Genomic DNA, 27,673 nt, shown 5'->3' on the forward strand with positions numbered 1-27,673 from the left:
CCAGGAATCCCTTCCTGTTTTCCCCTCTCAAATCTCCTTCTCCAAGAAATACTGAATTTACATTCAAAGACCAGGAGGAAGACCTAGAAAAAGGGGGGTTGAGACACTGACTGAGGACACACAGAAGGTTGCCATCAGTGTCAGGAAGATGAACTTTACAAAAACGATGGGAGACAAAAAACATCAGCCGTTGACTCCACTTGATGGGAGACCACAAAGGCAAAGACAATGATTCAAATATACTAGAATTGCTGGGTGAAGCGGATCTGCTGTTTTCAGGGCTGGACAAAAATATGCTTGTGAATTAGACGTGGACAAAGTTTTTTGACAAATAGTTTATTCAACAACAAGTGCCATTTTGATCAACCCAAAACTATTTGTGAATTTGGTGTGAATTCATCAAATAGTTTCTGCCCAGAAGATTTTTCGGAACTTAAATGCCAAGAGAGGAAGGCCCCCCTTATAAACTTTGGCCCAGTGGTTAGAGCACTCACTCAGGACATGGGAGACCCAGGATCAATTTCACCCTCTGTCTGATGGGGGATATTTGAAATTAGGTCTCCCACATTAAGAAAAATGCCCATTCCACTGGCCAATGGGATATTCTAGGACAGGTCTCTCCTACTGAAATTGTTCCACTTTGTATAAATAATTAAATAGCCACAGGAACTGGAATGTGAGTCTCCCATCTCCTAAATGAGTGCCCTAAACCACAAGCAACAAAGTAATGATGCTCAGATCTCAGTGTTTCAGGAGTCAAATTAGCGATCAACATTACCCAAAAGAGCCACAGTAGTGTGAATTCATCATTTCAGGTTTCAGAGTAACAGCCGTGTTAGTCTGTATTTGAAAAAAGAAAAGGAGTACTTGTGGCACCTTAGAGACTAACCAATTTATTTGAGCATGAGCTTTCGTGAGCTACAGCTAGTTCACGAAAGCTCATGCTCAAATAAATTGGTCAGTCTCTAAGGTGCCACAAGTACTCCTTTTCTTTTTTCATTATTTCATTTACTATAATACTATATATTCCTATTTAAACAGTACAACAGGGGAAATATATATTATTCTCATGGCAAAATGATTGACCAAGTAGTATTTTATCAACTACAATTGGTTATAAAATAGTAAAAACATTCTGATTGGTTAATAATTAAAATCAGAGTGTATAATATCAGGAGACACATTAAAGCAGCTCGAGTCTCAGTCTGAGTATCACAGCTATAAAATCATTCTCACTCTGTCCCAATAACTATTCATTAGTGCTTACACCTTCATATAAACGAAGCACAAGGCAAAACAGAGTGCCATAATTAAGGCTACATTTTAGTCACAGGTATTTTTAGAAAAACTCATGGACAGGTTCTGGCCAATAGGAGCTGCAAAGCCAGCACTCTGGGTGGAGGCAATGCACAGAGCTGCCTGGCCATGCCTCTGCCTAGCAGCTAAGCAAGAGGGATGTGTCTGCTTCCTGCAAACCCCCCAGGTAAGCACCACCCAGAGTCCATCTCACCCCATCCGCGGCTCCTGCCCCCTCCCACATCCAAATTCTGCTGCTCCTGGGGGGGTCAGGGCTTAGACTGCCCCAGCAGCAGCCAGTGCACTTGAGCTGCCCCTGCGCTAGGTGCACCGGCAGCTGCAGAAGTTGTGACCTCTGTGACAAACTCACAGCCTTAACTATAATCAGAGTACTCATTGCTTATTTTTTTTTCATTTAGTTGTAGTCACAGCATGCATCAGTATCAAATCAATGGCAGCCCCACTACAGTCATATGGTGCTCATTAAAATAAACTGAATGGAGTTTAAGCAGACATTTTGACTTTCCTTTTAAATGATACTCTGACACCATTGCTCTGAAATAAAGACGGAATAGTGTGTGTCAATTTGTTTACTGAAGGTATTTTTAAAGTGTTGAATTATTGAGACACTTCCACACAGGCAAACATTACTATTTATCTTTCAGTAACACCATACCAAAGACTGTTAGCAGAGATCAGAATCTGGCGTTTAGCATATTTTACGACTTCTAGTAATTCTTGGTTTATACAGTTTGCTCACTGGTTACTGAACTAGCACAACTGTTTAACAGTCTTGCAAGTCTGGCAATAAGCAGTTTCAAACTGGATTTTTGTTCTGTCTGATTTTAGAAGTATATTGCAAACAGTGTTATTCCCAGATAAAATGTGTTTCACAAACTTTTCCTAGGTATATTTGTATTCTAATAAATTTTAAAAGCAAACATCCAAGTTTGGTTTTGCAGTTGAACATTGGCTCTATACATTTCTATCTCTATAGTGTTTAAACAGAACATAGCATCATTTAAAGAGATCATTACTCTACCTTAGCATTTTTTCTTTTCAAATCCTTCAGTTCCTGGACTTCTGTTATCTACAGGTAAAGGAAAACATTGTGTATTGACAGCAAACCCTATCTGATAGTTTCTTCCCCACCCTTGTATCCTTTTTCTCTCTATAAATCACTGCTATAAGACTTACTTTTGAAACACTTTGGTTTAAATAAATTAGTCACTGGTAATTCTGTTTGGCATGTCCTTTCCCCAGCCCAGAACAAGGACTGTTATAAAATGCTACTCTCTCCACCACCAGGAGACAAGGCTGACATTCTCTCCTATCTAAAAATTCCAGGTTCTTTACCATCTTGTTATAGAAACGCGTGAAGTTTTGTTGTTTAAACTTGTTCATGTTAATAAATCACGTGAATGTTCAACTATAATTTTAATATTAATTGTGGCATTGGTGATAAGTAAAGACCAACATTCTCAATTTATTTCACTATATTATATATTTTAAATCATTCTCTACAGTCAGTTAGTAGGTCTGAAAAATGATATTGAGGAAGTCTATTCTCCATGCACTGTACGTCAGAGGCCCCTTAAAATTAGTTTTTGGTTTTTTTTAAAGCCCTGAAAATGGTCTTCTTGCAGGCACCAAGAAAGGTATTTCATAAATACAAGGCTTCTGAGGCAGATATACAAGACATACTGCTTGTATCTTGGCAGACTTTCAGCTCTATAAGTCCCAACCTTTCGACTTGGATCCACTTTACAGAACTCCTTGCTCATTGGTAACTGCACAAGAGAAGGTCCTTGTCTCCCAAAAGTTGACAATCTAATCCAATCCTTTAATTTACTGCCTGTGAGCAAACTGCTGTGCCCAGATGGAACCCCAGTGGAGTTCTTGCAAAGGTGCAGTAGTCTGTCCATGTGCAGCAAGTTGGAGTAATGGTGCTTAAAAGTTTTATGTCTTCATTCATTCATAACTCACAAGGTGTGGATTAATTTTAAAATGCCCTGAGGTGCATCAGTAAAAGACTATGTAAAAAGTAGTAGATGTACAAGCATTCTGACTAAATTTTACAACTATCTCTACACCAATGTTTTTATATTTACTACTATACTTACAGTATTAGTGAGTTGGTCCTTGAAGCCAGAATAGAAGCCCTCAATAGCTTCCCTGCAAATCCTAGACTCCACCCTTTGTCTGGAAGTTGGGGAGGAAGAGGGTAAAATAAAACCACAGTTGGGTTAGTATAGGAAAAAGGTATCTGTGCTTATCTGAGTATTTCCTTTCTTCAGGTAGCAAGATCTACAGATACTAACATTGGACTTTGAGTATAGCAGGCAGAGACAGACCTGTCAGTTACTGGCAACAGCCTAACTCTTCCCCTTGAAGAGTTTACCAGTTGTGATGACTTCTGCAGCCAAGAATTTTAGTCCACTCAGCTTTCCCCTCGCCCCCTTTTCTTATGATTAGCATATGCCTACTGCAGAGCTAAAGAAATAAAACATTAGGTTGGGTTTTAAATCAAAAGGTTGGGTTTTTTTGGTTCTTCCCAAGTTCACCTGGGATTGGTTAGCTCTTTGGACATTGCTACTTGAAGAAAGGAAAGTTTCCTATTCTTCAGCGAGGCAAGGTCCACAGAAATTAACACTGGGATTTTAAGAGTAATGAGACTTTCTGGGCATCAGGAGGCAATGCCAATAATAAACTACATATAGGGCTTCCCTTCTGCACTTTTTCTAACTTGCCTAGTGAAATGGTGCATCATGAAGGACTCTTCTTTTTAAGGGCAAATCCACCCAAGCTTGCAAGTCTAATATCTAGAATTTAACTAACTTGTGGAACCACTACTAGTGTTTTTTCAAAAGTGCTAGGGATTAAGAAGTTATACAGTTATTAATTAAACTACAGGATAGTATTTTATATTGAATAAACTCTTCAATTCTGATTAAGAGACCTAAACAGCAGATTGAGAACATAAAAACCCTGATAAGGCAAAAATTGCATATTAAGTGAGCCTCAAAGCTGAATGCTTCAATGGAAATCTAACAAACAGAGCCCATGAAACCTGCTTAACAAATGTAGGATATTTCCAGCCTCTCCTAGGTCTTGATAGATAAATGTGCATCTTCAAGCAGATACTGAGATATTTCGTGTTCAGAAATAGCTCCCCAATCACAATAGCTATCCATAATGGCAATATTATTTATATTTGGGCTACACTAAATCTCTGAGGCCAACCTACCTAGGATCACATCTTAAAGAAACTGCCATTTGTATCACAGAAACCTATAGGCAGTCATCGAATATATCCCCCAATAATCTATTAGGATTGCCCCTACATTGTATTGCATTACCTAGTGCTCCAAGCTTTCTGGTTTCAAGCAAACTAAATATTTTGTGTCAATTTGGAGTTCTCAGTTCAAGGAAAGCAAGATATTTACTTGTAGTCTGCAGTTGTCTTCTCAAACTCAGCCAGAACAACATCCAATTCTGTAATATCTTGGGAAAATCTTTTCAGCCCTTTTGGGCACCAAATCTGTATAGAACATGGGCTATTATCAGCTGAAACACAATAAATGGCTAGTTAAAATAAATATGAAAATTAAAATTTTTGTTTTAAAAGAATTAAATGCTACACAAACTAACTTGTGTATTAATCTTTTAACAAATGAGAATTTTCTAAAATGGGAATTATTTCACTTGTCTAAGATATATGCCAGGTATTTTGTAAATAGGTAAATTGATTATGCAATTTTTAAATTAAAACAATGTGTGAAAAAGTAACAAATCTTAAGGTGGGTTGAGCATAAATAACTAAGGTACATTGGTGACTTAAAAATAAATTTTACTTTTACATGAAACATTCTGAATGTCACCAACTCTGCTCAGTAGTGAAATACAAAATTCTGAAATATACAAGGTGTGATGCACATATTTTACTTTGCAAGAAAGTCTGCATTATTACACTCAAGACATTTTATATAAAGCTTAAAGTTTATAGTTTTTCTGAAACATACACAGTGTTGCTGTACGAAGGGTATATAGACACTTATTTGGGATAAACCACTCCCGGCCACTATGAGTAATACAGCCCTCCCAAACCCACGCTGATGAAGTCTTTATGTCATACCATGTATATATTGCATTTGTTAAGGGGAAACTACTTTATGAATGTTTTAGAGGGTTCTTAAGAACTGAACTGGGAACATATTTTATTTATCTCCATATATAAAGCTAAATGCATAACTCCAACCGGGCAGGATCCAGAGGAAGTCAGAAAAACATTTAAAAACCATCAAATAGTTTGTCTATACCTAAAATGGTCACAATCTTGAAACCCAGTATCTCATGATGTTACAGTGCTAGTGAGTGAGTGCTGAGTCCAACTATACAAGAATCTCCTATTCCAATTATATAAGGCTCCCATTTCTAGCGTAACTGGGCTGCAAAATACCAGATATCAAAACTATTTTTAGGAAAACTCATTAATGGCTAATGAGGAAAAGTTAAAGGAAGTTTAAAATTATGAAGAGATAAAGTATCAAATTCCTTTTACCAGAAGGATGTAATGCAGTCTTTTGCAAAAACTTCTTTGGTTTCACATGGGATTTAGCACCGTTCTTGGGCTTCTACAATAGAAAATGCAGCAGATTAACTTTCAAGAACAATTACGTTCAACTATTTTAAACCCATAATTATAATTAACTATTTCTTATGATAGCACTTGGTAGTAACACTAGTGTAGAACAACCACTGGCATTTTAACAACTGCGTAGTCTAGATCTCTGTGCAGAGTTTTGACAACATTGATAATGCTGCCAATGAACAAGAGATGCCAGACTGCATTAGCATTCCCACTGTTGATATCACTGGTAAAGTTACATCAGTGGGAATATTTTGAAGAGAAATGCTGTTGGCAATATTATTGGGAGACCTTATTGAAGTTAACGTATTTTTTGGGTCCACTGTATTAAATGAATGGTTTATTTATTATTGTGGTCCAGGAGTGTATGTAACCTCTTGAGGAGTCAAGATGTGGCACCTGGGGGTTCAGAGGACTATACTGAACAAATCATCAGATAAGAAGAGACTTTCAGAACAAAAAGTGTTAAGTGGTTTTCCTGGGGATTCTCTAGGGCAGTGGTTTTCAAAACGTGGGTCACGACCCAGAATTGGGTGGCGGAATGTAAGGCACTGGGTCTCGCCAGCTCTGGTCAGCACCTGCGACCGGGCTGTTAAAAGTCCTGTTGGCAGTGCTACCTGGCTAAGGCAGGCTAGTCCCTACCAGGTCCTACACCACTCTGTGCCCTGGAAGCAGCCAGCAGCAGGTCCAGCTCCTAGGTGGGGGGGGGGCATGGGGCTCCACTTGCTGCCCCCATCCCGAGCACCAGCTCCGCACTCCCATTGGTTGGTTACCAGTCAATGGGAGTTGCAGGGGTGGGGCAGTGCCTGTGTGCGAGAGCCATGCGGAGCCGGACTTGCTGCTGGCCGCTTCCAGGACAGGCAAGAAGCCTGCTTCTGCATCCCAACTGTGCCGCTGACCGGGACCCACCTAAAGTAAGCCCGCACCACAATCCCTTGCCCTGACCCCCATTCCCAAACTCGGAGTCTCCTCTTACACCCCAAACCCCTCACCCCTGGCCCCAGCCCAGAGTCTGCACCCTCAGCCAAGAGCCGTGACCCCCCAGTCCAGGGCCCCCTCCCACACTCTGAACCCCTCATTCCCAGCCCCACCCCGCAGTCCTCACCCCAACCTTAAGCCCTTCCACACCCCAAATCCCTCTGCCCCAGCTCCATTAGGTCATGGACATTAGTGTTCTTCAACTGGGTCGCCGGAAAAAAAGTTTGATAACCACTGCTCTAGGGACATCTGGTTATGCAAAAACCCAGCCTTTTGAAGCTGGGTCCTGAGGAGTGGGCCATTGTCTGCTGATCACCTGTTGCATGAGACCAAGATCAAAGGCCCAATTGAAGGCCCACCTATTCATGGTGGTTCTGGTTCTGAATCTGAGACAGTTACGAACTTGTAGCCACAGGGATGACCCACTTGTGGATTTTGAAAGACTAATACCAACTGAGCCTAAGGTTGGAGTTGGGGTGACCTCTGGTAAGCTTTTCAGGATGTGTGTAGGTTCTTTTATTGTTTTTAATGTTTTTTCTGTAATGCTTTCCCCTTGAGAATAAATGTACTTCTTATAAAGAATTGTGCGGTAACTTATGACTGCAAGCAATACACTGGGCATAACCTCTGGAGAGAAAGCAAAGCGCAGACACTGGCCATTTAAGCAGTTTGGCTTGCTGGGGATATCACAGTGTAGGCAAGGAACTGTGACATCTGGAAAAACCTCAGTCAGGAGGGAGAGAGGTGTGGATCTCTGCCCAAGAGAGGGGACAGCTGAGAAGCCAGAAGCTTAGCACTGAGGCCTTGAGGGATCACAGGTGCAGTTGCCTTGAACTATGGGTATGTCTACACTACGAAATTAGGTCGAATTTATAGAAAATTTTTTAGAAATCTGTTTTATATATTTGAGTGTGTGTGTCCCCACAGAAAATGCTCTAAGTGCATTAAGTGCATTAACTCGGTGGAGTGCTTCCACAGTACTGAGGCTAGCGTCGATTTCCGGAGTGTTGCACTGTGGGTAGCTATCCCACAGTTCCTGCAGTCTCCGCTGCCCATTGGAATTCTAGGTTGAGATCCCAATGCCTGATGGGGCTAAAACATTGTCGCGGGTGGTTCTGGGTACATATCGTCAGGCCCCTGTTCCCTCCCTCCCTCCGTGAAAGCAAGGGCAGACAATCGTTTCGCGCCTTTTTTCCTGAGTTACCTGTGCAGATGCCATACCACGGCAAGCATGGAGCCCGCTCAGGTAACCGTCACCCTATGTCTCCTGGGTGCTGGCAGACGCGGTACTGCATTGCTACACAGCAGCAGCAGCCCATTGCCTTGTGGCAGCAGACGGTGCAATAGGACTGGTAGCCATCGTCGTCATGTCCGAGGTGCTCCTGGTCGCCTCTGTGAGGTCGATCAGGAGCGCCTGGGCAGACATGGGCGCAGGGACTAAATTTGGAGTGACTTGATCAGGTCATTCTCTTTAGTCCTGCAGTCAGTCCTATTGAACCATCTTATGGTGAGCAGGCAGTTATACAGATTGCTAGCAGTCCTATTGCATCATCTTCTGCCGGCCAGGCAAGAGATGAGGATGGCTAGCAGTCCTATTTTACCATCTTCTGCCGAGCAGCCATGAGATGTGGATGGCATGCAGTCCTTCTGCACCATCTGCTGCCAGCCAAAGATGTAAAAGATAGATGGAGTGGATCAAAACAAGAAATAGACCAGATTTCTTTTGTACTCATTTGCAAACACCCCTAGCCCCCCCGTCTAGGGGACTCATTCCTCTAGGTCACACTGCAGTCACTCACAGAGAAGGTGCAGCGAGGTAAATCTAGCCATGTATCAATCAGAGGCCAGACTAACCTCCTTGTTCCAATAAGAACAATAACTTAGGTGCACCATTTCTTATTGGAACCCTCCGTGAAGTTCTGCCTGAAATACTCCTTGATGTAAAGCCACCCCCTTTGTTGATTTTAACCCCTGTAAGCCAACCCTGTAAGCCGTGTCATCAGTCGCCCCTCCCTGCGTCAGAGCAATGGCAAACAATCGTGCATCTGAGTTGAGAGTGCTGTCCAGAGCAGTCACAATGGAGCACTCTGGGATAGCTCCCGGAGGCCAATACCGTTGAATTGTGTCCACAGGACCCCAAATTCGACCCGGCAAGGCCGATTTAAGCGCTAATCCACTTGTCAGGGGTGGAGTAATGAAATCAATTTTAAGAGCCTTTTAAGTCGAAATAAAGGGCTTCATCGTGTGGACGGGTGCAGGTTTACATCGATTTAACGCTGCTAAATTCGACCTAAAGTCCTAGTGTAGACCAGGGCTTTGACAGGTATCACACATGAAGCACAAGGTGAGAGTATTTTGAAGAGAAATACTAGAGTAGACAAGACCTCTGTGTTCAGTCTTACTTCTGTCCTACACCCTCACATCCAAAACTATTATTCTTTCCTGAATACAAACATTCCCCCCACTTTTTAACAGATGAGAGGCATCATTATGTGCTTTAGTGCTTAATTCTAAGGAGAAACAAGATTTTAGAGGTATTTTTGATAGATTTGGGGAATCTGTAGTTGGGACGTTTACCTTTTGTGCATTCAACTTCTTCACTAAATCTGTAACCTTATTTGATATGCTGCTTTCTGAAGAGCTATTCCTCAGTGCTAATGCAGATGGTAACTTCGATTTCTCCACACTGGACTTGGAGTTTCCTAATATCTATATAAAGAATAATTTAAAGTAAATCTTCAGATTTTTAAAAATGCAAAAGAAAAAAAGGCATGAACAGTAACAGTCTGAAACATCTCAACTCTACTGCTTTAAAACTATAGAAAGAACTTTTAAAGAAAGTTTGAGATGTCATGAGCAATCAAAACTACTACAGTATCCGGTGATAGTTCAAAATTACATTTGAAGGTCTTAAAAAAAGTTATTCACACTAATGTTAACTTTTAGTGTTCAGAAGTATGTAGTTTTGACTCTCTTTTCCGGCAGGCCAGCAATAACTACACAGTAGGGCTCCACACAGGAAGTTCTCGGAATGAAAGACACCAGGATTGTGTGAGCATAGTGAATTTAACACACCAGTCAGGTCAATATGTAAGACTTGTATGGTGCACTACTGCATAGCTTCTCACATTAAAAACTGACTGGCAGAAATCTGCCACTTTAATAAAGAGCTTCCACACTGACAGAAGATAAGATTAGAAAATATGACAAGAGAACTTCTATCAAGAGACTAAGTGTGGTAGAAATGCAATGAGTAAGCGCTTTGAAGGAAAGCTACTCACAAGCATTTCAAGTTGTTTAGCACCAATATACATTTTAAAAAATAGTTTTAGTAATTAACTCAAACTTCTACTCTCACAAGTCTGCTGTAAATTTAATACTGGATAAGTAGTAAAGAATTATTCCTTATCTATATTTCTTTAAGAATGACAATATATTTCATAAGTAAACAGACTATCTTTTCGTTAAGGAAAAAACCTGCTGCACATCAAGTAAGGAAGACATGGACTAATGGGCTGGTAGAATCCAGAAACTCCTGAGTTCTAATCCTTGCTCTGACACTTCATCGGTGTCCTTGGGCATTACACTTAATACTTGCCCATCTCACAGGAGTGTTCTGAAGATTAATTATCCATGATGCTCTTCAGATTAAAATTCCTATACAAGTGCTAGGGAGTGTCAAACCCCTTCCTCTGTCTAATCTGAATATGGCATAGAATATGTTCTAAATAAAAGTTATTGATATATTCTTACAAACCTTGTTCTGTACCTTACTCTCCTTCAGGGATTCATCTTCAGAATCCTCTGTCTCTGATTTGTTATCTTCAGTCATTTTCAAGCTACAGTGATTTTTTCTAGAATAAAGATGAGCAATAAGAACTTTCCTGACACATAATTTAAAAAAAAAAAAAAAATCTGTATCCATGTGTAACCCATTACATGCTAACCAATGGGTTGTACATTTGTCCTCAACATGCTTTATTTAAACAACAAAACCAAGGGTTCATTGGTGACCTAATGGAGGTGGTTCTGTACGACCTTGCAGGAATCCCAGGTTTAATTTCTTCTCAGTTTTCAATTCCCAGGTCATCAGCTTCAAGAAGTGCTGCAACAGCCACATATCCCTCAACAGCAACCCCCACTGTCAGTTTAAGAAATAGAGTTAAAAGGCTCTGAAAGAGTTCAGCCTGGTGCTGAGCAGCCATAAAGATGGAGGGGCTGGGGGAAAATGATTGTCAGGAGTTCAACAGGGATGCAAAAGGTTCCCTGAAAGATCAAACCCACTATTTTTTTGGTCTTGATAAGTTCACTCAAGCAAGCATTACTTCATATTTATATCAAATCTGTTTTAACAAAGCAGAAGTGTATACACAAAAATTGTTTTACAATAATTTGAAATGAAGAGGAATTTTCTCAGGTCAAAGAAACTATATCAGAATCAAAGCAAATTAGATTCCCTTTCAATTGTTTATTCTAATATTTTCTTTGCCCTTTTTGCTGAATAGTAGTCATTTGCAAATAGAAGTTTCACTAATGGATCACAAATTTTTTTAAAAGCCTTTCACTTCCTCCAGCACAATCCTGACACCCACATTACAGTAAGAAAGTCTTAACATACACAGATGCATTATGCCAACCATGTACTGCTTATAATTTACAAGCCAGAATTCCTTTTCCTCCGACCTAGTGACTGATTTGGGCTTTGGCTTCTTACCTGGACAGTTTTAAGCAGGGTCATTTTAAAAGACAGCAATTGAGATACAATGAAGACATTTTTCACCATTTAAAGTCTTGCTTGAAATAATGGGATGATCCAGAGATCATACCAACCTACAAAGGCAAGCTTAAGTTTTCCAAACATTGTCTAATAGTTTTCCAGGACTGGAAAATATTTTATTTTCACTGTACCTTGTTTCTGCATTTTTCCCTTGTGGAGATGAATCAGATGAATGACTAGCTGACATGTCGTGTTCCTCTTCCTGCAATTCCACATTCCCACCAGCGTCTACAGCAGTGCTGTGTAAAGGGTGATCTATATATAACAGAAAAAAAAAAACATGGAAGTTTGCAACTTTGTCTGCTTAGGCAAAGCAGTTGACTGCACTAGCATCGTTTTGCTAGATTTCATATAATTGGGCATTGTTATGATTTTTATGTCTACTATGTGTCTTTTTCAAATTAAGCCGTATTTAAAAATACACTAATTTTTTTTGAGAAGAAGAAACTTGGGGCGAGCAAGGGGTATCTATCAATGGGCCCCATATGAAGCATGAAAAGTGGTTTTAATATTTCACCAGAAAATAATGTATATATGGTTGAGAATGAGATCTTTCCTTTTAAGGATATTTGTAAGTGACAGGACAATGCCTCTTCTCCTTGCAAATGTTTAAAAATATCTCCACATATATTCTTAGGATTGCAGAACAGTTTCATTTCACAGTTCTCACCACCTACAGCACAAGAATGGAGGAAGATGACAAACACCCAAGAACCATGAAAACACTGTTGTTTTATATAACACAAGAGATGTTCTACTATGTACTTCCAGGGTTACTATCTGGAATTTACCAAACTTAAACTTTTATATAGCACCTTTCACTGTGATATATAAGCACTACTCAAAATTAAAGAGTGCAAAAGCCCAAAACAAAGAGGTAATTTTCCCTTTTCATTCCCATAGGCAAGGAGTGACACTGAGGCTTTTGTTTATGGTTTTTAAAATAACATATGTGCAAGATAACTTATAAAAATAATGTATTAAACAATTTTAAAAAGTTAAATACTAACCAAATGAATCATCGGGCTCCTCAACTTGCCCAGTCTCAGTTATCTTCAATATCCTTGAGACATCTGGTTCCTCACATGGAAGTAATTTACTGCGAGGATGGGACTTGGTTTTGTATTCCTGGGTGGGTATTAAAGCAATGTCTTCTACATCCAACTTTCCAGTGTTAAACAAATTCAATATAATGACAACAAATTTAAAATAGTATTTAGAATTCAAATTTAAAATAGAATCCATGACATTGAGCTATGGTGCAAAACATTTGAAAGGTGACATGCATGCATTTTCTTCTTTACACTTATTTTTTGTGAGAAAATGTAGGTAAAGTGAAGTGATACATATTACTATTTTGTATTATGCTATAACATTAGTTTTAGTTGTACATTATAAAACTTGTAAAAGTGTTACTTTAGACACATAAAAGATCAGCACATTCTAAGAACTAGTCTCTTTTAAAAAAATCTGCCTTTTTTTTCCCCCTTCCTTCAGACAAGGAGGGGGGGACATTTTCAGCCACCCCCCTTGTTATTCATATTACTATTGTGTGCTCTAGTCATGGATTTCCAAATGCCGCAAAACTTGCACGTTAAAAAATTAAATAATTTTAATTTGCTGACAGTTCCAAACAACAAATGTAAGTAGATCATTCAGCACAAGTTGCTCTATATTAGGAGAACAGAGGAAAAGGCATGTTTAAAAGTCACTTGTAGGCTGAATTTGGAGGCCCAACCAGCCTGCCAGTTTTATGTTTGTAACTCCCATTGATTTCAGTGAGAGTTGTGCAAGTGCAAATGAAGATCAGGGAATGAAGGGACAATCAATCACCTGCATTTCTATTCTGTAAGCATAATATAGTTAAACTATATTCCCCAAGTTAAACTTTAAGGTTTTCATTATGGCAATGAAAATAAATGCATTAAATATTCCTGTTTTGGATGGTCTCTATTTTTATCATGAGACACTTATCAAATCTTTGCCAGGATTTGAAAACTAGCATCACATTTTCAAGCAAACTGTCCACTTTACCACAAGGCACATCACTCTCACAAAAGCTGCAAAGCCGTGAGATTACAAAACGCGGTTCCCAGAGGATGAAAGCTCATCCATACATCCAGACCCCTATGCCCACATAGAAGGGTTAGCTTTCAGGATCTAGACCCAGGTGGGCAAACTTTTTGGCCAGAGGGCCACATCTGGAAATAGAAATTGTATGGTGGGCCATGAATGCTCACAAAATCAGGGTTCGGGTGTGGGGGAGGGGGGAGGGCTCTGGTTGGGGGTGCAGGCTCCAGGGTGAGGCCAGAAATGAGGAGTTATAGGTGCAGGGAGGGGGGTCCAGGCTGGAAGCACTGACTTGAGGAGTTTGGGATGTAGGAGGGTGCTCTGGGCTGGGACAGAGGGGTTTGGAGGGCAGATCAGGGCTGGGACAGGGGGTTCAGGTGCAGGAAGGGGTACAGGCTCCAGCTAGGGGTGCAGGTTCTGGGGTGGGGCTGCGGTGCAAGAGGGTGCTCCGGGCTGGGATCAACAGGTTCGGAGGGTGGGAGGGGGCTCTGGGCTGGGGCAGGGTTTTGGGGTGAGGCTCACGAGTGCAGGCTCTGGGAGGCACTTACCTCAAGCGGCTCCTGGAAGCAGCAGCGTGTCCCTTCTCCGGCTCCTACACGGAGGCGCGGCCAGGCACCTCTGCACGATGTCCCGTCCACAGGCACTGCCCCTGAAGCTCCCATTGGGGCGCCAGAGGGGGCCATTGGAGCACATAGGAGCCGGATGGGGGCCATGCTGCTGCTTCCAGGAGCCACAAGGAGCGGCCCCTGACCCTGCTAGAGCACCAGAGTGGGGCAAGCCCCAGAACCCACTCCTCAGCGGGAGTTTGAGGGCCGGCTTAAAAACAGCTGCAGGCCAGATCCGGCCCGCAGGCTGTAGTTTGCCCACCCCTGATCTAGACCTTCAACAGCATGGCACATTTATACCTTATTCTTTTTAATTTACTGCAAAATTAAGGTAACTTACATCCAGTTTATTTCTTTCCAATTTTTTCTTTGAGGTCTTCTCACTATTAAATATGTATAAAAGAAATTAAATGTACAGTTGAATATACTGAAGTTATTTAAAAATAACTCCACTATAAACCTACTCTCTTCTTCTCTTCATTCCTGTATCAGAATCAGGGCTACATTACATTATTACATTACCTGTGTCTAGCTTCTTATCAGTAGCAGAGCTTAACCCAAATGACAAAGGAAATGCTCAAATATAAATTTAATATTATATATTTACTTTTCACTCCTCAACAGACTTCTATTTAGGCAATACTTAATAAGAGGAGGGGCATGAATGACATAAACCCAAGCGTTACTGTTTCTCCAAAGGGTAAACAGTTTACAGAGGGCCTTTGTCAGGAAGGAGTTAACTGCTCTTTTCCTGGTTCAACTAGTCTGGCCAGTTATTAGTGGGGATTAGAGCCATATCTCTCCTCCTATTCCCTACCCACATCCTACAGAAAAAAAGCAAGTGAGAGAGTAACCCTGCTTACTTCTACCTGACCAAACCGAAGGCCCAGGTAGCCTGCATAGTGTTGAGTGTCTCATCCAAATCACAATTTAGCCCAAAATTAAGCAACTGGATATTTTGCATTAAATTTAGGATCACTTCTACTACCCCCCCAAAAGAAAACTCTACTGCTGTTACAGATGATGATTAAATAGCGTTTCAGAGTGAATTTCATACATGAAAGGGAAAAAACAAGCTAGCGCTTTTTTGTTAAAACAAATTAAATTTGAACACAAGCCATAATAATCAAAAATATCTTAATACACTATGCTAATTCAGAACTCCTGAACAGTCAACCCTTATAAGACTATTCATAGTTGGCATGTCACTGAAAATTATTATCTGTGGATTTGTAATAGAATTTTCAATTTGACTGATGACCTGAATGTCGTGCTAATTGGGGCACTTGTAATATACCTCTTTCCTACAAATGGTCCATTACCTCCACTAGTTAATGACAATATTGTTTGAGCAGGGTTTTCTGTTAGTTTGTTTCCTAAGATGAGCGCACTTAATATCTGCCAGGCAATTTCAATTTTAAAAATTAGCTAGTTTAAGAGAAATATGTTGTCTGAAAAAGTTCCGTTTCGTGCTTAAAAATTAATGTACAAAACCTATATTTTCACACTACTGTATATACATATACACACAGCATTTAATAGTTTCTCCATTTGCAAAAGAGAACTGTTAACACACAGTGTTAAAATATTTACATTAATAAATGCTTTCAGTTGCAAATCATTAACATAACATATAGTCTTCAAATTTATACTTAAGTAAAATTGCTGAAAGTCTTTTTTTATTTGTCTTCCAAAGTTTGAATTCAGAGTAGTGTGTTTTATCTAAAACCTGGTGATAGCACGGATATCTGTGAGAGGTAGTAATTAAGTTGTCAACTACTGAAAAAGCAACAAAGGTCAAGATTTTTTAAAATGGGTACTAAAGTTAGGTTCTGATCCTACATTTCACTGTAGGAGAGCCCCACAGAAGTCAGTAAGGCTATGCATGCATACAGCAGTTCACCCAAGCACAGCCTATTGCAAGACAGGGATCTTAATACCTTATTTATGCCCTGACTCAGCAACTGAATGTACGTGGGCTGCCCCATGCCTATAACGAAAAAGCCACTGGATCAGGCCATAAGGCTCCGAAATAAATTGCCTGATTTTCAAAAGTGCTGAGCACTTAGCAGCACCAATTGACTTTAGGCACCCATAAAAAAAAAAAAACAATCTTAGCCTCAGTGGTCTCAGTTTAGGTGTAGGCAGGTGAAGTGTTTCAGTTCACTTTAAAGACATTGGAGTTCATTGGTAAAGGAAAATTCACAGCATTATTTACTTACAGAGCAGGCATGTGGCTTTTACTATGCATCTTCCTTTTCTTATCCATGTCACTTACAGAAGTTTTGTATTCAAATGCCTTTTCTGAAATGACATGTTAGTCTCCATTTAATGTGGGACCTGTCCTTCACAAAAAGAGTACATGGAATGCAATGTGTGTCTATAAAGTTACCTGTACATCAATACCAGCACACCACAGAATCAAGGTGGGGCCCAGGGGAGTGAGGGGAGGTGTGGGGGGAGCTCATCCAAGCTGCTGCTGCAGGGGCCAGGATGGCAGGGCGATTTTGCCACAGACAGCTAGTACCTCAAATTTAGCCAGGCAAGAAAACAGTTAGTCCCGTCTCCCCCCTCCCTTCTCCTCCCCTCCCCAGCCCTTTCCCCATCACTCAACCCCCTTCTATTCTGGTCTCAGTGCATATTGGGAGATTGGTTTCTCACATAGTTAGTTGCAATGGGAGATTAGCAAGGTCCTGTTGTGAACATATCTGACACACATACCAGCCCTGCCTCCAACACCCAGCAGCCAACCGCTTCCACCCCCATATATAGTCCTTGACATAAACAGCCCCTTTGAAAGCATCAGCCAAAGGAAATAGTCACTTTCAATGTGTAAGGATTCTGTGCAGAGAAGGCTGACATTCCTGTCTGGAATAAAGCAGATATCACGTGCCTGCAAGAGACACTCGCAGGGGGGTCAGGAAGGGATTTCCCCCCCCCCCCCCCCGCCCATATTCTGGGTGTGGGAGTTTGGATCTCCTTCCTCTGAAGCATCTCACTTAATCATGTCCCTGCCACTGAGGGGGCTTCGGGCAATGGTATGCTTTAGTCCTTCCTGTGGGCTGTAATACCTCATTTCAGTTGTTGTGTTTCATGAGGTGGCACTGATGGTCTGTAATATACAGGCGATCAGACTAAATGATCCTGAGGTCCCTTCTGGCTTAAACTCACATCTTTGACAGGGAAAGACAATAGCACTAAACATTCCTGTCATGCGCATTGCTGCAAAGGTTGAAAGCAGCCCCTGGTAACACAGTACTTGTATGTGACAAAAGACTGGTAAAAAACACTGCTGTGAAACACCATGGTATAAGAGAACTTAAGGATGAATTCAACCAAATAGCAGTAGTTTCTGTTTACAAGCCACCAAGTGAACAGCTGGTATGGTCTACTGACTTTCTCCTGCCAGAAAAAAAACAAGCTTTGTCACAGGTGAATTCAACAGTCACAACACAATCTGGGGATACTCCAGCAATGATAACAATGTGGAAAAAGTTAAGAAGTGGAAGTCAACAAACAACCTGACCTTGCTCTATGACTTCAAGGCTAAATGTGCCTTCCAAAACAAATGATGGAACAAGGAATACAATCCCAGCCTACCCTTTATCACCTCTGAAAATACATGCTACTTCAGAAAGGAGGTCATGGCAGCAATCCCATGATCACAACACAGACCACATATAACATTTATGCAGGAAAACATAGTACCTGCTGAAATTCAATATCAGAAAGTCTGACTGGAGAAACTTTACCTCCAAATTGGATAGATCCATCTATATTATTACTCCAACACAAAAGCACTACAGAGAATGTGTCTCTCTAATGTGGAAGACTGCCCAAAAACACATCCCCAAGGTATGTCAGACATTATATGTACCTGGTCTTTCAGAACAAACATTCAAACAATATAAAAGATATTTAGGACTATTTGACCCAGATCAGTGAACTACTGGGCTCAGAAAAAAAAGAGAAAGAAGCAGTGCAACAGCTGGAGCAAACTGATTGAAACAACAAACGTGTGTCATAACAACAAAAAAACCATAGGCCATCATTTGTTAGCTGAACCCTAGGGGACAACAATCAAAGTGGATTACCGAAGTCTCTCTCAACCAGCTGGCACAACAACTCATCCTAAATGGTAAACCAGCCCAAAAAGCAAAGCATACAATGAAACAAGTCAAGCAGGTACTTTGTTTGCTCCTCAGGATCAGAAAAATCCGCAATGAGCAGTCTAACATCACGGAGTGGACAACAGTCTCAAAAACTCTGAAGTGTTGAAAGGCAGCTGGACATCTCATGAACTGTTACTACACTTTTGGACAAGAGTACAGAAGTGGCTACTTGATGTCTTTAATTCTTGAATGGAGACAACGCAGATACACAGGCTGTGGAGATAAGCTAAAGTGGTTGTGCTACTCAAACAACATGAAGACCCTAATTGCAAAGAGCTACGAACAACTATCCCTACTCTGCTCAGCTTACAAGCTATATGAGCACATAACTCGTGGAACAGCGCCAATAGCAGAAGGGCAACTGCCTGATGACAAAGCTGATTTCCATCCTGGACGTCAATACTGTGGTCAAGTTGCAAACTTACCCCAATAAACCCAAGATGGCTTTGAAACCCACAAAATTACAGAGACCATGTTTGTTCATCTGTCGGTAGCTTAAGACAGTGGTCTCCAAACTTTTTGGCTTATGCACCCCCAGGGCGAAGACCAGAAGACCTGCTGCAGACGCGCTGCCGACAGAAGAAGACCAGAAGAAGGGGGAAGAAAAAAAAAAAAAAAGTGGCCAGAGCTGAGTTGCCAAAGCAAAAAAAAAAAAAAAAAAAAACGCCGGAGCAGCCAAAGCCGCAATATTGGGACAAATGGCATCCCAACCATGCATCAGTCGGGACACAGGACAAAGAACTAAAAATCGGGACAGTCGTCTGGTCACCCTAGGAACACCAGCCGTGGACGTGCAGAGCTGCTGCTGAAGAACAAAAACGGCAGAGTGCCATCTGGTGGCGCTCCTGCTGCCGCACACCCCCGGGATCATTTCGTGCACCCCAGTTTGGAGACCACTGGCTTAAGACACTGAACATGGGAAGAATTTTGAGAAATAGCAAGATGGTCCAGGTCGTCTCTTCCCTGCTTGAGAATCAGCATTCTTTGTCAAGATGGATAGTCAGAAACATCAGTGGAGTAGTCAACGGAATGGACTGCCCCAAGGTTCAGTATGGTCACCCTTGCTTTTTTAATATGTCTTCACAAATGACCAACCAGAATTCCTTGATTTGCAGAGATTCATTTATGCAGATAGTCCTTGCATTGCTGCTACCCAATCAGAAAGATCTGAGGACACTGAATGCATTCTAACTGGTTCCCTGAGTGTACCTGGAGAAGACCATCATACATGGCTCCTGAATGCCAACCCGAGTAAGACATAAGTAAGTGCCTTCCAGCTGAAACACCATCGGTCTAAGTAAAAACTCCAGATAATGTAGGATACTACAATCCTTGAGCATTATAAACATCCGGTGTACCTTGGGGTCACATTAGACCAAATGCTGACATTCAAAGAGCACATAAGGAAGCTGAAAAACAAAAGTGAATTCCATGAATTATGTACTCCAGAAACCGGACAACATAATATGGGAAACTAACTTCAACGACTCCAAGCAACCAATCTCACCCTGTGTTTCTCAACTGCGGAGTACTGTGCCCCCGTATGCTCACATTTGAGCCATGCAAACAAAACTAACAGCAAACTTAATCAATCAGTAGGTTCATCACAGATTCCTTGAAACTGACTTCCCACCTGTCCCTATGCCACTTCACAGGGACTGCACTACCATTAGGCAGGATTCCCTCAGTAGAAAGAAACAAAAAACAGGTGCATGATCCAAGACATACGTGGACACAGTCCACCATCCAATACGTGTAAGTCCAAAAAGAGCTTTGCCTCTGAAAGTCCCTCACCCTAAAAAAACACTTTGGAAGGCTACAGACCAACAACAAGGCAGGACAGCCGATGATCCTGGAGAACCTGGGTTCCTTCGGAACAACTCCCCCAGGGAGGCACCGACCTCGGACACAAACACTGGCGTGAGAGCGGGGGTGGCAAAGGCTGGCTGCAACGTGGAAGTGGAAGCTGAGGGTAGACCCCAAATGCGAATGGCAAGAGCCTGGGCAAACACTTGCATCCGCCTGATGTAGCCAAATATGTGACAGGCCAGGGCCTGGCTGGGGTTTTGGAACAAGAAGCTGGGATAACGACCCAGACATAACCTCATCTGCCCCCCCCCCAGCCGCCTCCAGCGCTCAACTCCCCACCCCCTCAACCACCACCACCATTGCTCTGGCCCCCTCCAAGGAGCCAGCCCCACCCCGGCACCCCCACTACCCTCCCAGCCCCCTCGAGACCAGGCGGTTAGTGGGCGGGGGGAGGGGGAGGGCAAATGACCAACCGAGGAGTAGAACGGCCTCCCCTAGCCCCTGTCCGCGCTCTGTAGGTGGGCAGCGGCGGGAGTAGCGCGGCGGCGCCCGCGCCCGGGCTCGGCTCAGCAGGCGCGCCGGGGGCCGGGACGCGCGCGCTCAGTAACTGACGCTGCGGCACCCGCTCCCGGCCCAGAGAGCATCTTCCCGCGGCAATTCTAACCGCCCTGGGCGGGGGTGACGCACTCCCCGCACTGGCGCTGCTCACCGCCCCGCAGAGGGGGACCCGTTAACCCCTACAGAGCCCCCGCAAGCTAGAACGTCCAGTAGTAGCCGTTCGAGTGAAATGCCCCCCTCCCTCCGCAGCGTAAATGGTCTGATCCGCACGGGGGCGCGCCAGGAACTAGCGCCCTCCTGGAACAGAAGGGGGAAGCGCCGCTCTTGCCGGCGCGTGGGCCAGAGGCGCGGGCACGAGCCGCTCACGGTCTGTGGTGGCTGGCTCCAGGCACCCGCTGGAGGGACGGCCCCGGAGCCGGGCCGCTCGTCTCCAGGCCCCTCAGCTACCCCGTTGCCAGAGCACGCGTGACCGGCTCCGTTGGACTGACCAGTCAGTGCTGCCCCGCCGAGCCGGGGCTGGGCACTGGCGCCTGCCACCGGCCTGGCAGCTGAGCTCCTTTTGAAGCAATACTGAGCCCAGCCCAGCGGTGGGAGCTGCTGATCAGTGCCGGGCTGGGCCCCACCTGCCAGCCGAGAAACCCTGCTCCCCTCCCCCACGGTGGAGCGCTGTATGCTCCCCTCCTCCAAGGCGTAGGGCTTGTGCGGGGCGAGGAGAGATGCTGGAGCGAAATTTATTTGAGCATAAGCTGTCCTGAGCTACAGCTCACTTCATCAGATGCATCCAATGAAGTAAGCTATAGCTCACAAAAGGTTATGCTCAGATAAATTTGTTCGTCTCTAAGGTGCCACAAGGACTCCTTTTCTTTTCACTGGGATTAAGACTTCCCAGTCAATTCGAACAATATTAGACTACTGCCTGTACCTAGTGTAGCAAAATACACCAGGGTGCCTTTTTCAAAAGGACAAGGTGTAAACAAAAAAATAGGGGGAAGCAACTTCATCTCCATTCTGCCATAATTCAAGCTTAGTCTTGAATAAGTAAGTGAAGATCTATACAAATCTTGCAGCCACATGATAGAGCTGGGGTGGGCAACCTATGGGAGGGGTGCCAAAGGCAGCAGAGGAGCTGATTGTCAGTAACATGGAGCCCAGGTCCTGGCGGCTCTGCATTTTAATTTAATTTTAAATGAAGCTTCTTAAACATTTTTTAAAAAAAAACTTTATTTACTTTACAGACAACAATAGTTTAGTAATATATTATAGCCTGACAGAAAGACTTTCTAAAAATGTACTACTGGCTCACAAAACCTTAAATTAGAGTGAATAGATGAAGACTCGGTACACCACTTCTGAAAGGTTACTGATGCCTGTGATAGATGCTGAATGCTTCCATTTTAACAGATTTTTCAGAATGTGTGCTTCAGCCAGTAAAAGGACTTAGAATCATAGAATAGCAGGGTTGGAAGGGACCTCAGGAGGTCATCTAGTTCAACCCCCTGCTCAAGCAGAACCAATCCCCAACTAAATCATCCCAGCCAGGGCTTTGTCAAGCCTGACCTTAGGAACTTCTAGAGAAGAAGATTCCACCACCTCCGTAGGTGAGGCATTTCAATGTTCCACCACCCTCCTAGGAAAAAAGTTTTTCCTAATATCCAACCTAAACCTCCCCCACTGCAACTTGAGACCATTACTCCTCATTCTATCGTCTACCACCACTGAACAGTCTAGATCCATCATTTTCAGAACCCCCCTTCAGGTAGTTGAAAGCAGCTATCAAATCCCCCCTCATTCTTCTTTTCTGCAGACTAAACAATCCCAGTTCCCTCAGCCTCTCCTCATAAGTCATGTGGTCCAGTCCCCTAATCATTTTTCTTGCCCTCCGCTGGACTCTTTCCAATTTTTCCACATCCTTCTTGTAGTGTGGGGCCCAAAACTGGACATAGTACTCCAGATGAGGCCTCAATGTCGAATAGAGGGGAACGATCACGTCCCTCGATGTGCTGGCAATGCCCCTACTTATACATCCCAAAATGCCATTGGCCTTCTTGGCAACAGCCCACTGTTGACTCATATCGAGCTTCTCGTCCACTGTAACCCCTAGGTCCTTTTCTGCAGAACAGCTGCCTAGCCATTCGGTCCTTAGTCTGTAGCATTGCACGGGATTCTTCCGTCCTAAGTGCAGGACTCTGTACTTGTCCTTGTTGAACCTCATCAGATTTCTTTTGGCCCAATCCTCTAATTTGCTTCGTGCTTCCTCCCCGTATCCCACATCCCCACTTCACCGAGGGAAGGAGAGCAAAGCCCTGAGGTAACCTAGTTTAAAGCCCTCCTTACTAGGTTAGCCAGCCTGCTTGCAAAGATGCTCTTCCCTCTCTTCAGTAGGTGGAGCCTCTCTCTGCCTACCACTCCTCCTTCTTGGAGCACCATCCCATGGTCAAAGATTCAAAGCCTTCTCTCTGACACCACCTGCATAGGCATTCGTTGACTTCCACGGTTTGACGGTCTCTACCCAGGCCTTTTCCTTCCACCGGGAGGATGGGTGAGACCAACTCTTTTATCCTTCTTCCCAGAGCCACATAGTCTGCAGTGATCTGCTCAAGGTCATTCTTGGCAGAATCATCGGTGCCCACGTGGAGAAGCAGGAAGGCTGATCCAAAGGCTGGATGAGTCTCGGCAATCTCTCCGTCACATTGTGAATCCTAGCTCCTGGTAAGCAGCAGACTTCTCAGTTTTCCTGGTCTGGGCGGCAGATAGATGACTCTGTCCCCCTGAGGAGAGAGTCCCCGACCACCACCACCCGTCTCCTTCTCTTGGGAGTGGTGGTCATGGAACCTGCATCCCTAGGACAGTGCATCTCATGCCTTTCCAATCGGCGGAGTCTCCTTCTGTTCCCTTCTCTCAGGATGTATCATCTAGTCCACTCTCCACATTAGTACCTGTGGAGAGAACATGAAAACAGTTGCTTATGTGTATCTGCGTTGCTGGTACACAGACGCTCCCCTTTCTTCTGGAGGTCACATGCTGCCAAATTTCTTCACCGTCCTATAGTAATTGGACTATACGGATTCTCAAGCTCTAGTTCCATTGCAAATTAAACAACTAAATGCAGATACCTTAAAGGTTTGGATACAAGAGCTGTATTCTAATTTACACTGATCTGGTATTCAGGAGGTAGGGATAATACATCACTGCTAGGTGAGTGGGGTGCAATAGACTGTATACATCACCCTATTACATTTTTCCTGAGATGAACATTCTGACATGCAGAAATGTCAGACAGCTAGTCGTGATGGGGCTATAGCAGACCTCTACTTCATGATGGACAGGTTTCTCTCATGTTCCTTCATGCTTCAACCACCATTCCAGAGGACATGTGTCTATGCTGATAATAGGCTCTGTTCGATAACAATCCAAAGCAGTGTGGATTGACATGTTCATTTTCATCATCATGAGTCAGAGGGCACCAGCAGAAGGCTGGATTTTCTTTTTTGGTGACTGGTTCTGTAGTCTCCACCTTGGTGTGTTGCTCTTAAGACTTCTGAAAGCATACTCCACCCCTCATCCCTCTCAGATTTTGGAAGGCACTTCAGATTCTTAAACCTTGGGTCAAGTGCTGTAGCTATCTTTATAAATCTCACATTGGTACCTTTGTGTTTAGTCACATCCGCAGCAAAAGTGTTCTTAAAATGAAGATGTGCTGAGTAATCAGCCGAGAATACGATAGTATAAAATATATGGCAGAATGTTTGTAAAATGGAGACAGACATACAATTCTCCCTCAAAGAGCTCAGTTACAATTTAAACATTTAAAAAAAAAAAAAAGCATCCTCCGCATGAAAGCATGTCCTCTGGAATGGTGGCTGAGGCATGAAGGGGCATATGAATGTTTAGCATATCTGGCACGTAAATACCTTGCAATGCTGGCTACAAAAGTCCCATGTGAATGCCTGTTCTCACTTTCTGGTGACATTATAAATAAGTGGGCAGCATTATTTTCTATAAATGTAAACAAAAACTTGTTTGTCTTAGTGATTGGCTGAACAAGAATTAGGACTGAGTGGACTTGTAGGCTCTAAAGTTTTGCATTGTTTTTTTTTTTTTTGGAGTGCAGTGATGTAACAAAAAGCCTACATTTTAAAGTTGCACTTTCACAATAAAGATTGCACTACAGTACTTGTATGAGGTGAACTGAGAAACACTGTTTTTGTTTATCATTTTTACAGTGCAAATATTTGTGATTAAAAGTACAAAGTGAGCATTGTACACTTTGTAGTCTGTGTTGCAATTGAAATAAGTATTTGAAAATGTAGAAAGACTTCCAAAAATATTTAATAAATTTCAATTGGTATTCTATTGTTTAAATAATGTGATTAAAACGGAGATCAATCATGAGTTAGCTGCAATCAACAGCCCTAAAATAAACGTAAAGTGAACGCAGACTACACTTGAAACATTTGTCCCTGTGGCTAAGCAGGACTCCCCACCTCTCAAAGGCACTTAGTTATTAGGCTGTTTCTATTACAGAAGTGCAGTATGCCACTACCACAACAGGACTGAGATTTAGGATATAGCTACACTGCACACACAAAGTGTTAACTCACGTTAGCGAACATGAATTAAGATTGTAGTGCTTTCAGTTCATCTTCAACCCCACACTTCCTGATAGCAGCTCAAGTTCAAATTTAATGGGCATCCTGAGGTTGAATTTGAGTCAGTAGCTGGTAGAGTTGCCATGTTTCTACTGCTGAGTCAGCTGTGGTTGTCTAATTACACTCTAGGCCATACCCTTAAAAAGTTAGTCTTGAAGACTACCATTGTTAGGCAAACTTGATACAAAGGAGTCATCACTTGGTTTAAATCAGTGTCCAGAACCAAGTAGGGTTGAACATTTTAATATATATCACATAAGTGCCAAGAAGGGTACATATCTATATGCTCTCAGCAATTATGAATAATATCCCGCATAATTAAAATGGAGTAGAATATAATCTCACCAGCAAGACAGTATAAAGGACTTAAAAAGCAACAGACCAGCAGCACCTTCTCCAACAATTCCTCACCATTCTTCCAGTTTTCAAATCATGCGCTTTCCATTGTGGAACATTTTAGGATATTTTGGACCAGGAAAGGAACTTGCATTCTGAGGCTGTGACTGCCTCATAAAATGCTCTGCCACCAGCCTATTCTTTATGCCACTGAAGCCAAGGCACTCAACATGGCAGGCTACTAGAGTGGAGAATGCCATGGGGCTTGAGATGGTCTTGGGCGGGTAGGTCCTCTGTTAGTAGGGTTTTATAGGTCAAAAAAAGTCCCTGTGCATCTTGAACTCCACCCATCAACTCTGACAGCCAGGGTGGGTCCTGGAGCACAGAGATCTTATTGTTCATGGCATGACACTTCACTTACCCTGCTGACCACTGCATTCTGTGCCAGCTTCAGTTTCTATATTGTCAAGTTACAGCTCCTTCAGAGTTCATGTCAGTCTAGCCTGACCATTAGAAGGTGACCATTGCAAAGGTTCACCTTTAAGATGAATAGTTGCAGCCTCCTAGACACATTTAAGTGAGGCAGTTGTCCTATTACGGCTACCTGATATTTAGTAGTACTTGGACTTGAAAACAGATCTATAGTTTGCAAACCCGAACAAGTGAAAGACACCTAGTAGAAAGGCTGATATTCTTGCTATTTGCATCCCAATCTCTCTTCTGGACTGAGGTTCAGGTTGTCATGCAGGCCCTGATGTCACCCAGGCATTAAGTGTCACTCAACCATTTGGGCCAGATTGGAGAAAGGTGCAGGGATACCAGTTAAGCCCCTCACTATCCTCCCAGCAGCATCATGTACATACTGCACCAGAGTGACAGGAGCGCTGTAAGAGTCTCCCAAGACACTCCCAGATGGTAGCAGTTTTACCATCTTGTTAACAGACCGCTGCAAGGGAAGTACAAAGCCTCTTTACAGTAGCCCTATTAACCCCATCCCCCAACTTATCTGCAGATAAGCAGACACCACACTGATAAGGTACCAAGGACAGCTATAGCTGTCATTAAAGCAGCGACACCTGATCCCCCATCCTTAGATCACCCACCAGAGCATCAAGTGTGGTCTCCAGTACACACCTAGGTAAGAAACCAGACTGACAATGGTCAAGGAGATGAGTCAACTAGATCTAAGAAAGTTGCAAGCCCACCAACTCCTCTTAAAGTTCTAGGCTGAATTTAAGGTGTTGTGAAGTATGTCACAAGAGAACAAGATTTACCTTAGCAATAACAACTTGTATATCAAGCTTCCGTCCCACGTGGTTTTGACAATCACAATTGCCAAAGGTTTATATTTAAGAATGTAACCTTTATTCATGCCTCCAGCATACTGATTACAACACCCAGCTACTTGCAAGGAGGTATTTGAAGATATTTTGTGCTTCCTTTGAGAATAGGATCAGTTTATTTATGCTGATCAAGCAAGTTACAACGTATGCTTTGTCTTAATGTTATAGGCATATTAACCAAGAGTCTGCAGATAAGTAGCAGTAGGCCATGATAAGAAGTTATCCTTGGGTGTCCCAGTTTTGTAGAGACAAGTTTAAACAACCAGAACTACCACTTCTGTATGACAAATACTGGAAGAATGAAGATTCATTGCTTAGTAAGTCACCCAAATGTTTAGTTAGAGCAGTTGTCTGATGTATAGTCTTATTTCATATTCTGTCAGTACATTAGCTATTATCTTCTTACCTTGAAAAATAAGTGCTCCACTCACA

General features: G+C 42.7%; 1 protein-coding gene across 9 annotated transcripts in view; it reads right to left on the reverse strand.

Annotated features, from left to right (window-relative positions):
• Nucleotides 1-21,142, reverse strand: part of CENPU (centromere protein U) — a 35,210-nt gene extending 14,068 nt beyond the window's left edge. For 5 of the 9 annotated variants that reach the window (XR_012158647.1, XR_012158648.1, XR_012158649.1 and 2 more), the window contains exons 1-11: nt 20,829-21,142; nt 16,597-16,678; nt 14,715-14,757; nt 12,710-12,863; nt 11,831-11,954; nt 10,680-10,776; nt 9,500-9,631; nt 5,858-5,930; nt 4,743-4,863; nt 3,420-3,498; nt 2,339-2,386 (exon numbers count right to left, since the gene is read on the reverse strand). Coding sequence is in view for 1 of the 9 variants with exons in the window: in XM_073341776.1 (XP_073197877.1) it covers nt 2,339-2,386; nt 3,420-3,498; nt 4,743-4,863; nt 5,858-5,930; nt 9,500-9,631; nt 10,680-10,776; nt 11,831-11,954; nt 12,710-12,863; nt 14,715-14,757; nt 16,597-16,643 (918 nt within the window). In the remaining 8 variants the exon portion in view is untranslated. Of the gene's footprint in view, nt 1-2,338; nt 2,387-3,419; nt 3,499-4,742; nt 4,864-5,857; nt 5,931-9,499; nt 9,632-10,679; nt 10,777-11,830; nt 11,955-12,709; nt 12,864-14,714; nt 14,758-16,596; nt 16,715-16,766; nt 16,902-19,904; nt 19,934-20,828 lie in introns of those variants that run through there. The other 4 variants (XR_012158650.1, XR_012158651.1, XR_012158653.1 and 1 more) reach the window with 4 other exon arrangements.
• Between the last annotated feature and the right edge of the window lie 6,531 nt (nt 21,143-27,673).

The sequence above is a fragment of the Lepidochelys kempii genome, chromosome 4 (genome assembly GCF_965140265.1).
Source record: "Lepidochelys kempii isolate rLepKem1 chromosome 4, rLepKem1.hap2, whole genome shotgun sequence".
Lineage (NCBI taxonomy): Eukaryota > Metazoa > Chordata > Testudines > Cheloniidae > Lepidochelys > Lepidochelys kempii.